Consider the following 14,389-nt stretch of genomic DNA (forward strand, 5'->3'; position numbering starts at 1 on the left):
AGCAATAAGGAACGAGGGGGTGTGTTATATGGCCAATATACCACGGCTAAGAGCAGTTCTTACGCACGACGCAACGCTGAGTGCCTGGATACAGCCCTTAGCCGTGGTATGTTGGCAACATACCACAAACCCCCGAGGTGCCTTATTGCTGTTATAAACTGGTTACTGACGTAATTAGAGCACTACAAATACATGTTTTGTCGTACCTGTGGTATACCACGGCCAATCACCATTCAGGGCTCGAACCACCCATTTTATAATACAGAGTAAATCACAAATAATCAGGTTTTTTTGTATCAAATGTATCATCATATATAGTGTATAATATTACTTCATGTCAAATCAGTAAACAGCTCAACATGCTTACCCATAAAAATAAAACAAGTTCATGTTTTATTTGTTGTTGGTGTTGTGTAGCAATGATAGATGATAGAATTGTCTTATTATAGTCAAACTGTAATTTATTATGTATTTATTATTCAGCCAACATCCTCATCTCTGAAATGGTGTAGTGCAGGATCGCTAAGGAAGCTAACAGTATCAAAACATACAGCAAGCCCATAGCAACAATTCAAAATCCTCCAGACAACTCCATCCATATCATATGTTTACAAATGCGTATAAAATGCATAATGCCAGAAACTCATTCAATTACCAAATACTTGCAGACTGTTCAGTGAGACTCTGGAGAAATTGTTGAAAAAGCCTACGAATAGCAGCAGCAATTACTTCAAAATGTGAATGGATCTGTGAAAAACATTCTATCTTCTTTTCCAACATACTCTACAATACTCCCAAGGTCTATTTAAAAGAAAAAATATATTTTCCCCCAAAAAATTAAAAAATAAAGACTATGGACATCTTCAAAGTACACTGTTAGTTAAAGAGTAGTTTTCCCAAAGTGCCGGTAATAATGTTTCTGAAGTGAACATACTGTAAATGCCTTGAACAGCTGGTCGTCCAACAAGGGTAAGACTGGTCCCAGATCTGTGTGTTTGGACTCTTGCATGATAACGTAAACTGACTGACACTCAGGGTAGAGTAAAGCGACCTGAAGTTAAACTGCATTGAAATACTCAAATTCCCATTCAATTTTCAGCTTTACATGGAATCCTTCAAGGAAAGTCAAACATAACCATTATTAAAGGGATAGGTCACTCAAAAACTATATATTTTAGTATTTTGATCATAAGTTCACTGTTAATACAATCCCCCCCCCAAAATCCCATTGTGAATGTCAGTTGTCAAGTTTTCAGTACAGAGTAAAAAACTGTGATGATGACGATGATATGTTTTGCATCATAACAAGTTTTTGAGTAAAGTGATCCTTTAACATGCTTTTGGTTAAACCAAACCAGAAGCTAGGACAGTAAAGGTTGGTTGCGATGCGAGGAGTATCCATCGAGCTCACATTCTGGTCTCCTCTGGTGGTCGATTCATGTAGTCCTGAACGGCCTGATGGTATGGTAGCCATTTTTTGGCGGATGCTTTTATAGACAAGATCCATCTGTGAACATGAACTTCTGAATTGATTAATTATCGCAAAGGTATTTCCAAGCATACAGTATTATGTAATGTTAAAAAGCTGTGCCTCTATTCCTTCCTAAATCAATGCAATAAGAGTCTACTTTGTGTAAAATGTGTCAAAAGTTTATTTATCACGTGCACAGGCTCAGTTGGTAGAGCATGGTGTTTGCAACGCCAAGGTTGTGGGTTCGATTCCCACGGGGGGCCAGTACGGAGGAAAAATAAAATGTATGAAAATGTATGCATTCACTACTGTAAGTCGCTCTGGATAAGAGCGTCTGCTAAATGACAAATGTAAATGTAAAATGTAAAACCCACTGGGCAAAAACAGGGTAAATCAACATTGTTTCCAATTTCAACAACAGAAAACTTGAATCAAAGTGGAAAATTGTTTGGATTTGCAAAAAGTCCTCAACGTAAGTACGTTTTTTTCTTTTTTTCAACCAACTTTTAACCTAAATCCAATGACATGGTGAACTTTTTGGTTGATTTCACGTTGAATTCACATTAGTTGACAAATCAACCAAAAGTAAATCAAAACTGGACATTGAAATGTTGTCTGTGCCCAGTGGGAACAGGTGTAAACAGTACAGTGAAATGCTTACTTAAAATGTGCCAACATGTGTAAAATGTGTGAACATCTCACCGTTTATTTTCCATGGGGTTTTCAGCACAGAGATAGAAGGTTTTGTACTCTTCCGAAGGGGGTTTCAGTTCAATGGTGGATTTCTTGGATCCCAAGGACTGTTCCCTCACAGTGTACCCATGTAAGTAGATCCCCCCTGGAGGGAGTCATATATATTTTATAGTATTTAGCAGAGGAGGCTTCTAGAGGCAGTCAGATACGGTATATTACAGTATTTAGCAGAGGAGGCTTCTAGAGGCAGTCAGATACTGTATATTACAGTATTTAGCAGAGGAGGCTTCTCCAAGGAGTGCAAATAATGTCATGTAATCGATTAAAAAACAGAACCTTGCTAATAAGTTATTGACAACGAAAAACCTCAAACTAATTATGATCTCTGACATTGATATCCATTCATTGACATATGGGTTAAACAGAATATGGTTTGTCATCTAATTATCATATCATCATACATTTATAATTTATCTTTTTCATCAATAACTCCTAAGCAATTTTCCTAGACAGATAGTCTCCTCAGTGTCAACATTATGGCGGCAGGTAGCCTAGTGGTTAGAGTGTTGGACTAGTAACCAGCAGGTAGCCTAGTGGTTAGAGTGTTGGACTAGTAACCAGCAGGTAGCCTAGTGGTTAGAGTGTTGGACTAGTAACCAGCAGGTAGCCTAGTGGTTAGAGTGTTGGACTAGTAACCAGCAGGTAGCCTAGTGGTTAGAGTGTTGGACTAGTAACCAGCAGGTAGCCTAGTGGTTAGAATGTTGGACTAGTAACCAGCAGGTAGCCTAGTGGTTAGAGTGTTGGACTAGTAACCAGCAGGTAGCCTAGTGGTTAGAGTGTTGGACTAGTAACCAGCAGGTAGCCTAGTGGTTAGAGTGTTGGACTAGTAACCAGCAGGTAGCCTAGTGGTTCGAGTGTTGGACTAGTAACCAGCAGGTAGCCTAGTGGTTAGAGTGTTGGACTAGTAACCAGCAGGTAGCCTAGTGGTTAGAGTGTTGGACTAGTAACCAGCAGGTAGCCTAGTGGTTAGAGTGTTGGACTAGAAACCAGCAGGTAGCCTAGTGGTTAGAGTGTTGGACTAGTAACCAGCAGGTAGCCTAGTGGTTAGAGTGTTAGACTAGTAACCAGCAGGTAGCCTAGTGGTTAGAGTGTTGGACTAGTAACCAGCAGGTAGCCTAGTGGTTAGAGTGTTAGACTAGTAACCAGCAGGTAGCCTAGTGGTTAGAGTGTTGGACTAGTAACCAGCAGGTAGCCTAGTGGTTAGAGTGTTGTACTAGTAACCAGCAGGTAGCCTAGTGGTTAGAGTGTTGGACTAGTAACCGAAAGGTTGCAAGATTGAATCCCCGAGCTGACAAGGTACAAATCTGTCGTTCCCTGAACAAGGCAGTTAACCCACTGTTCCTAGGCCGTCATTGAAAATATGAATTTGTTCTTAACTGACTTGCCTAGTTAAATAAAGGTAAAATGTAATAAAATAATCAATGTGAGCCATGCCATCACAACATACCCAGAGCGTGAGTTGAGCGGATGCCTGCGTAGAAGTAGAGACAGCCGTCCTTCAGTGTACAGTAGTGCTGCACCCATGTGTCCTTGTTATTCCTGTCTATCTGGTGAAGCAGGCCCAGACACTCTGGGTTCTTCACGGCCAGTGGCGGGAGGCTGGCGTTGTGGCGAGTCACATCCACCCACACGTGATTCTGCCACATGAGAGGTCAGGGCAGGGATTAGTTCTATAGGCTATAGTCTCAGCATGGACAACAACATGCCTCATTTATCTGAATCATTCCCCCTGAAAACCAACTTTGATTATATCCACCACGGTTAAAAATATGCATGATGGAATGTAATAGTGTATTGTAGCGAGACAGAATTTCAAGAAAGATTGTATATTTTATTTTAGATTAGCTTGTAAGAATAACTGGATATAAATTCGACATGTGTTCAGTGTTTGACAACAATCCTTACCTGTGTTACAGGATGAACAGCTCTGTCCATGGCATCTAACCACCTAAAATAATGAAAAACAGCAGGTGAGCAATATCACAGATATTTATTTCAATAAATAACTTGTTATTGGCGTTGTATGTACAATTTAGTGCTCTGCTATTTCCTGGTTTCTACAATTCTAAAATGTTTCAAATCTAATTTCAGTTTGTGACTACAAGCAATGTATAGCATAGCCGTAGAGAATCATGGTACCGTCTAAACCACTGTGAAAAATATTTTCAATAACCCCAAATATTGTATTTTCAGCTGTTGTAGCTGATGTACAAAAACCGAAAGTAAAAATAAACCAAAAAAAGGAATTGAGAAGAAGCGTAGAAATACGGCACATAGAATAGATCTAGCACCTTATCATACTTTCTTTTAATGAGAATGAATGATAGATCTATGACATGCATTTCTATCTGAAATCAGTCTGGTCATACACAAAACTACATACAAATGCAATGAACACTATGCAAGGACTACTACTTTATCGATACCTTTTCATCTCCAGGTTGGATGTAGCAGAGAAGTAGTACACTCGGTTGGCAGACAGGGGGCAGCACTTGAACACAAAGGGTTTCCCCAGCGAGGGGTCCCCTGCAACATCTGCTCCCTCTAGCTTAAAAGATGACAGAGCTCGCTTCCTCCCCTCATCCTGCAACAGAAATACACTGGCTGTCAGTGGAGATTGTAAGTGAATAGTTGGTGTCTTGATGATGACTGTTAGAGTGGTGTCTTGAGGATGACTGTTAGAGTGAAGGAGTGGTGTCTTGAGGATGACTGTTAGAGTGAAGGAGTGGTGTCTTGAGGATGACTGTTAGAGTGAAGGAGTGGTGTCTTGAGGATGACTGTTAGAGTGAAGGAGTGGTGTCTTGAGGATGACTGTTAGAGTGAAGGAGTGGTGTCTTGAGGATGACTGTTAGAGTGAAGGAGTGGTGTCTTGAGGATGACTGTTAGAGTGAAGGAGTCGTGTCTTGAGGATGACTGTTAGATTGAAGGAGTGGTGTCTTGAGGATGACTGTTAGAGTGAAGGAGTGGTGTCTTGAGGATGACTATTAAAGTGAAGGAGTGGTGTCTTGAGGATGACTGTTAGAGTGAAGGAGTGGTGTCTTGAGGATGACTGTTAGATTGAAGGAGTGGTGTCTTGAGGATGACTGTTAGAGTGAAGGAGTGGTGTCTTGAGGATGACTGTTAGAGTGAAGGAGTGGTGCTTTGAGGATGACTGTTAGAGTGAAGGAGTGGTGTCTTGAGGATGACTGTTAGAGTGAAGGAGTGGTGTCTTGAGGATGACTGTTAGAGTGAAGGAGTGGTGTCTTGAGGATGACTGTTAGAGTGAAGGAGTGGTGTCTTGAGGATGACTGTTAAGCCATGTTTATCTGGACACTCTTTCATCCACTTAAAGAGAATACCACAATCCACACATGTCATAGTTACCGTAGGCCCTTCAAAGAAAACTAACATCCTACGTGACTTCCTGTTAATTGATTTCCAGGCCCAATTCACCTTTTCTAAATGAAACTTCTGGGAGAATATTGTTGTGGAAGAAAGTAGGGATAGTTCACCTCATATGTAATGTTGTCCTACAGGGGCATTTACACGACACATAGTGTGGAATATAAAACTGCTTGACTGAAGAGCAATTATGAGGTATGCAAAATGTCTGACAAACTTTGAATTTGAAATGTGTCTTTTAGATCCAAAACACAGTAGTGTAGTTTCTCTAAAGGCACGCGACGAGTTACCAGGATGCTGTGCTCACCTTTTTATGTCTGTAGTAGTACAGGCAGCAGTCATGTCTGAGCACGAACCACCTCCTTCTCCAACCCTTAATCAGGCCAGACTGGGTGCGTTTATGGAGGTAGCCCCGGCAGGTAGGTCTGGGGGTGTTGGGGCCTCGACCGATGTCTGAGCCAATGGTCATAGTCAGGAGGTCTGGGCCTATCAAAAACCAAATAATAGGGGATCCCATTCTCAATCACATACTAAAACAACTAAACATGATAGCAAAGTGTTTGTCAAGACATGCTGTCCTTAAATCAATTTTGGCTTGGGAAGAGGTACCTGATGGGCACTCCACAGGAGGCTGCTGAAGGGAGGACGGCTCAAAGTAATGGCTGCAACGGAGCGAATGGAATGGCATGTATTTCAGAACCATTCCAGAGATTCCGCTCCAGCCATTACCACGAGCCTGTCCTCCCAAATTAAGGTATCACCAACCTCCTGTGGTGCATTATCCTTTATAGCAAATTCTAACTACATACATGTGCAGTACCATGATCTAACAGTTAACATGTTGGCCTATATTATTCTTACCTTGTCTTGCCAGGTCAGCTGCCTCAGAGTGGGGGATACTGGTGACATCGATCCCATTGACGGCCATGACGAAATCTCCCACCAATAGCCCCGCCTCCTCGGCTGCTCCATCTGAAACCAGAAGGGAGGAGCTTGGCTTACAGCTGAGCTAGCAGTGTGGTTTGCTAGATACTGACAACGGACACTTGCAGCAGTGATAATATCTGTCAAAAACATCAAACTGCTTGACAATTTCTGCAGTGACACAAAATGTCCGCCTTAAAATGAAAAATATACTAATCAGTCTCTTTTAAAAGGATAGCAAATTCTTTGTTGAGCAAACTGCATCTTTATCAAGCAAACAATACAATTGAAAATATTGTCTGAGTAACCGTTGCTGTGCATTTATTAGCATGATAAGTTGCACATAGTACAAATACGGTACACAAGTGGACTTACTTGTGTCGACCTCTGTGACCACAATGGGTTTGGAAAACTGTATTCTGAACCCCCAGGGGTACTCTCCCATTCCTTTCCAAATCTTGACCGTCCTCTCACGAACTGCAGAGAGAAGAACCAATTAAGTAAGAATGGTCCATCTATGTTTTCACCTTCATGAGATCTATTAAATTGTTGATAACATAAAGAACATTGGTGGTGGTAGGAGTAGTAGTAGTAGTAGTAAAAATATGAAAATGTATGCACTCACTATTGCAAATCGCTCTGGATAAGAGCGTCTGCTAAATGACTAGCATGTACACGTAGAAGTAACATCAGTAGTGGTAGTAGTTGTATTTGTTTTACAGGACCTCCTTAGATATTTTAGTAACATTTTCTTGACAGTACAGCGGGAAAGGTAGAGAGGGAGACGAATAGTATGGCCATAGATATAGGGTGGCCGACACAGGGCTCAAACCTCTGTCGCCAGGTGGTATACATCGGCCAGAGTTGGGAGCTTAGAACGCTACGCCAAACTCTTGCACGTAGATTATTTTCTTATAGAAGATTTTTATTTGTTAACTGATTTTCAATCTCTGAACTGACTGACTTTATTGGAGAAGGCCCCAACACCGTGATGTAAGAAATGTAGAAAGGTGTCCTACTTGTGACAGTTCGAGGTTGGAGACCAGGAGGAACTGGCCCAGCAGTCGGACTGACTTCGTCTCCACTGTAAATCCATGACGCACAGTGGAAGGTTTCTGTGTAGAAACCCTTATCTCCAAGGTCCCTTGCTGCCATGTCAACAGAACGACTGTCTTCTGAAATTCCTACACAGTGACATAAGCACACATAGAATGACATGACATGACATTCCATTACTAGTTTTCAGAAACAAGTTTTCTGTTAATGACTTATACATCATTGGTTCCGGTATTCCAGAAAAGTCAAAGTGATAGCGTCTGCCATAAATAACCACAACAACAACAACATGTTTAGTTCACGGAGTTCTGTTTTATTTTTAAAAAGTGGGCGCATTTCGACATTCGACTTCGTCAAAGCTTGCTTTTTTGGGGGGGGAGGGGTGTTGGGCACCTTTCTTTGTGGGAACGTAGACCTTCCGTCAGCAGGTGCAATCTGAAAAACAACAAATAGTAAAGTAGGTGGAATTGTTGTTGTGTTTTTTTCCAGATTGCACCTGCTGACAAAAGTCAAAACAATAAGCTTTTTTGAAATAAAAAAGAGCATGAAGTTAAAGCGTTGTTGTGCTTATTTATGGGAGATGCCATTGCCTTCCCTTTTCTGCAATACCTACAATAGATTTACAATGACTAAACCCCAATCACCCCAATTGTGAAAACCTATGGTATCGCTGACACGCCTAAAATACAACTTATATCATATTCTACCTCCTGTTCATACAGTTCTGATTGCCTTGTTATGTCTGGTCATAGCAATAAAGGCATACCACTCAATATCTGTGTTGTGGCTGGTTATAGACCAAGAAATTAAAGCTGTGTCTGGTTGTAGATTAGGGGACATTAGCGTGCCTACCTGACTCCTCATTGATGCTGCTGGTTATGGAGCTTCCTCCTACAGAGCTCCATTGCTTGCTGTCCTTGAAGAGATTCCGTCTCTTAGCCCAGTGCTCGGGGCCGTTGTCCTTGACCTCTAAGGAGGCTTCAGAAAATAAATAAAGGATACCCATATGAGAACACTTTCTGACCCGCCCTATATCCTCTAAACCAAATGATTGAAACTCGTGGTCCCTCTGGGACAAGTGAGGATTTGGAATCAATGTCTTAGGCTATGATTAGTGAAAAACGTGAGATTGGTACAACTCACATTTGGACACACTTTGTTTTTCCGCTGTAGAATCTGACTGATATAGCTTGGGCTTCCACTTGCTTTCTGTCTCTTGGTCTTGAGATTCATGATCTGGACTGGGTGCCTCTGCAATTTCCATGCCTGAATCCTCTACAATCTTGTATTTTGAAGGAGGTTCTTTCCCCTCCTCAATCTGTGAAAGAGTAGGGCTGGAGATGCTAGCTCTTACAGTAAGAGACCTTTTCGGGCTAAATCTAACTTCCTCTGTAGCTTTACTTGTGATTCTTGAGTCCATCTCCATGTCCAGTATGGGGAACACAGACCGTGCCTCTGGGATTACGTTGAAGGCGTCCCAGTGGGGACTATTCAGAGCTGCGCTCTCTGCTAGTTTGGAGACACTCTGCAAGAAACTTTGCTCAGTGCCCCCTGTTGTTATGGCCATGACTGATCCTCTTCGCCGCATGGATTGAAGATCGGAAACTGAATTCTCTTGGGATGACAGTTTGGAAGGGGAGGGAGGGAAGACCTGAACGAGCAGGTCCCTCTGAGTGAGCTCCTCCATCGTGGGATCTAGGCTGTGGTCCTCCACTTCCCCCATGTCTTCATCAAAGCCGCTCTCTGCCACTTCGATTTGCTCCACTCCAAAAGCCATGTCCGCCAATGCATTCCCTCCGAAGTCCATGTCGGGTCCTCTGGGTTCTTCACATGGTAGGTGCCTTGGCTCTGGTAACTGGAAGATCTCCTGTACAGCCTCCTCGGACGTAGATGCGTATGACGGATTGATCAGTTGTTGCTGTGGCTCGAGGTGGCTGTTTACATTGCTGGAGCTGGGTCTGTAACTGCAGCTGCTTTGGGAGGATTTACAACTCAATGCACTAAAGGGACAAAGCCTCTCATCTTCCTGGTGGTCTGCTGTCAGTCTCCTTAGTCTCTCTGCTTGGAGCGGAAGGGACTCCATCATGTAAGAGGAGATGGTGCCAGACGAAAAGGACTCCCTTCCCTCCCACGAAGGTAGGCCCTCCTGCATTTGACTTGGTTCTTCTTTCACTCCTGGGAAAGTCCGCCGCCTCTTCGTCGGCTTTTGTAGATAACTGGACGACAAGCAGGTTTTGCATTCTACGGTAGCTATGCTATTGTTACGCATCTGGGTCTTCATCTCGTGGTTTTGGACGAAGTCTTTGGTGTAACTGGACCTGCTCACTGACAATGGTGGTCTCATGAACATGGGTTCATAGTTGTCTGATTCCGATACGCTGTCGAAGAAAGATGCCAAATGGGCACTGTCTTCACCATCAAGTGAGTAGGGGCAACCAGAGTCTTTATGGTGCCTCATGGAGGGTGGTGGACTGAATACCCATTGCTGTTTGTCCATAGTACAACAAGCTCCAATCTGACAGGAAGCTATGTCTTCGGTAAGGTCTGCCAGGGGTTCATATTTACGGTCGGAAAACTCACATGGTGGGGGAATGTCACACAGTGCATCTGTGCTTTTCCAGAAGTCAGGCAAAGGGGATGGGCTGGAGGACCCACCTGCCAATGTGAAGTCAGTGTCATTGTTGCTGGGCGAACGGTGAAAAGCAAATTGATCATCACAGCAGCTTTTGCGGCAGGCCAATTCCCCACAACACCTTGAAGCAATGCTATGTCTTGCTGTGACCCTTGCATCCTTGCTGCTTTCTGGAATGCTAAATTCATAGTTGTGCTTCCTGTTTTGACTGTGCACTGTGATGTTTACATTTGGGTTTAGAGTCCATGACTGCTGAATTAAGTCATTATTTGGACTGAGTCTCTTCTCACGTTGACTCTGGACACAAGGCTCTCCAGTAGCCCCCTGTTGACTTTCGAACACATATACTGTCTTGATCCCTGAGTTATCGGACTGTAGAATTTCTTGAATTTCAAACTTCATGTTCGAGCCAATACGAGAGTGCTGAAAGATGATTTTTGAAGATGATGGTTGCAAATCGTCAATGGTTACCAAAGTTGTGAATTTCACCCCCCTGTCTATGTTCTCTTGCTTTGCAATGCTAGGTGGCCTTTTGTTTCGAGAGGACTCCCCTTGACTGTCTCGCCTGACTTTTTTCTCTTTGCTTGGAATCTCACTGTATTTTCCCTCTTCATCAGAGTCTGACAAAATATTTTCTTTACGTAATGATTCAATTTCTCCTTTCTCAGTGATATCATCCTGGCAAACCACACTGTTACTTTTGTTTTGTTTTTGAAAAACGCATTGAGAGGCACTCTCTGTAAGGAAGACAAAAATGAATACACCTTAACATTTTAGGAATGCAGAGATAGAAATACCAGGTAGCCTACATCAAAAACTACAACAACAACTATTAAGACCACTGTACGGCCGCAATGCCATAGCATGGATATCACTGCTCAAGACAAGCTATGAGACTGAGGAACTAAATCTCTCAAAAGGTATCTAAAAGTTTGATCCCTTCTATGTACCCTGAGATTGAATTGATTAACACATTGTAGTGAGGATTGTGGTTGAATATTTTCCAACTCTTGCATTTGGTATAAACCTTATAGGCCTCGTGGCTGCTGAGCCATCCTCATATACACTACTGACCCTTTTCTGTGAAGCATTTCTGTGAAGCATTTCTCTCAAGCAAAATGGTACCTTATCACAATGTGTGGGATTCATTCCAAGATGGAGCCTCTTGGCTCTTGTCCATTAGCTGTGGTTACATAGACGAGACCACAGTAATCCTCACCTGCTCCGATTGGCCAAACATTGGCAGGCTTAATAGTGAAGGTGTGGGTGGATGGGCCGGGCGTGACTCAGCCAGCCATGACAGGATTAACCCCATTTCTCTAAAGGATCCGCCCCAATAACCTCCACTCACGTTTACTGCTGGTGGGGCTCTTCCTCCTCCGACTGTTCCTCCTCCTGCTCCCGCGACGACTCATTCTTCCCTAGGCCTCAGCTTCCAATCTCCCATACACTGCAACAGACGATTACAAAATCATGAACAACTTTATTGTTCATTAGCTGTTTAACCCAATTATTCACACCGTGATGCCGGTGTGATTTGGACTTTGTGTGTTTGACTTCTGGGTTGTACCTTTCGGATTCGTCTATTTCTTCTGCATCCGTACCGACCATTAGTCTGTGTGATTAAAGAGGGTTGAGCTGGAGCGGTGTTTGTGAGACAAGGGCAGTTCCCGAAATGGCCCGGGATCAGGTTTTTTTTTTACATAATCGTCCGTGGAGTTCGAATGGCACATGTAATATGTTTTGCTCTATTAAAGCTCACAAGCTACACAAATGTCGCTAGAAGGTAAGGGGTTTTTCTACACATCGAAGATGATAGAATCCCTAGGACATAATGTCTATAATACTGTAATAAGCTGTCACAAATCTCCAAACTCCACACAGTTGTTACTGACTAGTTGGTTATTAATTTCCCACTGTGCAAACAACTTCAGTATAAATGCATTTCTATCACGTTTTTGCTTTGGCTGACCTTGTTTTTTTTTTTATTGACATTTGTTTATGTCAAATTGTATTTGTGTTCTAGTCCTGGTTGTTCTGAAAATAAAATGGTAAAAACACTTCATTGTACAGCTAAATATAAGGGCTATATAAAATATACATTTAAGTCAAATAAATGAAAATTGCTGGGGTCTAAGGACTGATAGGATTAAAAGTAATAACAGAATGAACAGTGTTTATATACTGTAGTGAATTCTAGGGATAGCCCTGACCGGGAGTCGAACCCAGATCCAGTGGCTGTCAACCCACACCTTAGCCATTAAGCAACAAAAAATTAATCTGAACAGATTGACAAGCTCGCTAGGTGTTGGGTTAAGTTTGCCAAAATATTGATTATGATGCATGCAACATACCAATATCTGAGTGTTTGATTAGAATTGGCTCTCAAAAAACAGTGGCACATCTACAGCAACTGTAGCGTTGGTACGGTTCTTGATAAAATGGTAGGCCGACAATTTCCACACCAATAGATCATTATAGAGCTGTAGGAAACGGACAGAAAACAGTTTTCTGATGTGATCATGTTGCATATAGATATGTGATAGTTGGTGTGAGATCCTACTGTCGTCTTAAATTGAGGCTTAATGTCCACTCTCTGGTGCTGGCATAGGAAATAGGTATCCATTTCCCTGATTATGCTCAGGTCCAAAATGACAGATTTATTCAACCACTGAATGAGCCCAGAATTTAAAAAAGCATCACAATTGATGCAAAGAGTTGACGTACCATACATTTATAAAAAAATGTTTTTAAGATAAATTGGCTTAATTTAGGTCAAACTGCTTGATATGAATGTAATGTAATGTCAGCATCAGATAAGGATGTAGTGTCGATAGTGATACAACCAAAAATGCATATAAAATGTTGACTCATTTTCAGATAAAAAAATAATTTAATTAAACGTAATCCATTGAGTAGAATTAGCCAACACCAGGAAAGAACAGATAACCTTCGCCACCCATATGTACATTTCATACTTACCTGGAAATATATATTATCACTATTTCCAAATGACCTGGCACACACAGCATGGTTGGGGTCAATTCCACAAATTCAATTCTAATTCAATTCTCTCTCCCTGTAAATTCCATTGAATTCAATTCCAGGTCAGTCTTTGAATTCAGATATAAGTTAAGTCTTCTGAATTCCAATGTTAGGTCAATTCCAAATATTTAAATTATCCCCAACAATTCCACAAAATCAAATTCAATTCCTTCAGGCTTTCAGGCTGATCATGTCACTTCAGACAGCCTAGCTATACTGAAAATATAGTGATACAGGTTAATATGATTAAAAACACATCCTACAATACATTTTTGATACTATGTGCACTAATTCCTTTAAATGTGAAATGTAAAAATATTGAATTACAATTCAATTCAATTCCAAAGATTTTATGTTTTTACAATTCCAATTCAATTCCATAACATGAAGATTTGTAAAATGTAAAATTGAATTCAACGTACATTTTCCAACTAATAAGTGAATTCAAGAATTTAATTCAATTGCAATTGACCCCAACCCTTATACACGGTAACATTTTGCATGCTTTACTGAATCAGTTATTCATTTTAATGGTAAGAAACACATTTCCTCTAGAATCCAAGATTCCCAAAACACTCCATTTTATTCTCCGTGACCATTTTCAATGCCTTCCATTACATTCTCAGGTGAGCTATATGCATTCCTGGCATACACAACCTATATCTCAGAGACTCCGATGCAATGAACAACCAAGTAAAGGCTCTGACTTACCCCTGAATGAATATGTCCAGAAAGGGGATATTTTTTTCCTCTTTTAGAATAGTCTGTCAAGTTGAAGAACGTTAGTCATACAGGGCATATCTTTCACAAAGACGCCACATGACCCGTGCACCTAAGACCGCTCCACTTCTTAATGTTTCTATTCCTGCAGCTAAAGCAGCTTAATGCATGTAATCTCATGAACCACTTGTGATGTCAGTGTGAAGCTGAAGTCTATTCAGTAGCCTTTGTCTACGGAATCACATCGTTAATAAAAGAGGACTATCACACGTAGAAGCTGAAACTTTTCATTTAAACTGGACAGATCAGGACTAATCAGATTTATGGTGGTTAATGAATGTGGGAAACATCAACTTTGGGGTCAGATTCATGACTAGGGCTAGTTGAGGGTAAGGTCGTTGATTGGC

At 41.6% G+C, this 14,389-nt stretch overlaps 1 protein-coding gene and 1 long non-coding RNA gene across 2 annotated transcripts; one reads left to right on the forward strand and one right to left on the reverse strand.

Annotated features, from left to right (window-relative positions):
* Nucleotides 1-443: 443 nt before the first annotated feature.
* Nucleotides 444-14,095, reverse strand: pdzph1 (PDZ and pleckstrin homology domains 1). Its single transcript, XM_029710444.1, has 13 exons — nucleotides 13,974-14,095; nucleotides 11,569-11,667; nucleotides 8,729-10,954; nucleotides 8,438-8,563; nucleotides 7,549-7,713; nucleotides 6,905-7,006; nucleotides 6,467-6,577; nucleotides 5,913-6,091; nucleotides 4,651-4,808; nucleotides 4,130-4,172; nucleotides 3,672-3,861; nucleotides 2,174-2,309; nucleotides 444-1,507 (listed from the first exon to the last, which is right to left on the reverse strand). The coding sequence occupies exons 2-13, from the start codon at nucleotides 11,630-11,632 to the stop codon at nucleotides 1,408-1,410; spliced, it is 3,600 nt and encodes a 1,199-aa protein (XP_029566304.1). The 5' UTR covers nucleotides 11,633-11,667; nucleotides 13,974-14,095; the 3' UTR covers nucleotides 444-1,407.
* LOC115160111 (uncharacterized) lies at nucleotides 4,678-7,087 on the forward strand. The gene is made up of 2 exons (XR_003869000.1): nucleotides 4,678-4,843; nucleotides 6,480-7,087. It is a non-coding gene; the product is annotated as an uncharacterized LOC115160111 (long non-coding RNA).
* Nucleotides 14,096-14,389: the final 294 nt, after the last annotated feature.

Source organism: Salmo trutta, chromosome 23 (assembly GCF_901001165.1).
Source record: "Salmo trutta chromosome 23, fSalTru1.1, whole genome shotgun sequence".
NCBI classification, from domain to species: domain Eukaryota; kingdom Metazoa; phylum Chordata; class Actinopteri; order Salmoniformes; family Salmonidae; genus Salmo; species Salmo trutta.

Bases quoted from the DNA above. Each gene is read 5' to 3' on its own strand.
- pdzph1 (XM_029710444.1), bottom strand. From the start codon at position 11,632: ATGAGTCGTCGCGGGAGCAGGAGGAGGAACAGTCGGAGGAGGAAGAGC. The intron at 10,955-11,568 runs GTGAGTGGAGGT...TCTTCCTTACAG, and splicing joins GAGCCCCACCAGCAGTAAAC to AGAGTGCCTCTCAATGCGTT. The intron at 6,092-6,466 runs GTAAGAATAATA...GGTTTTTGATAG, and splicing joins AGCTGACCTGGCAAGACAAG to GCCCAGACCTCCTGACTATG.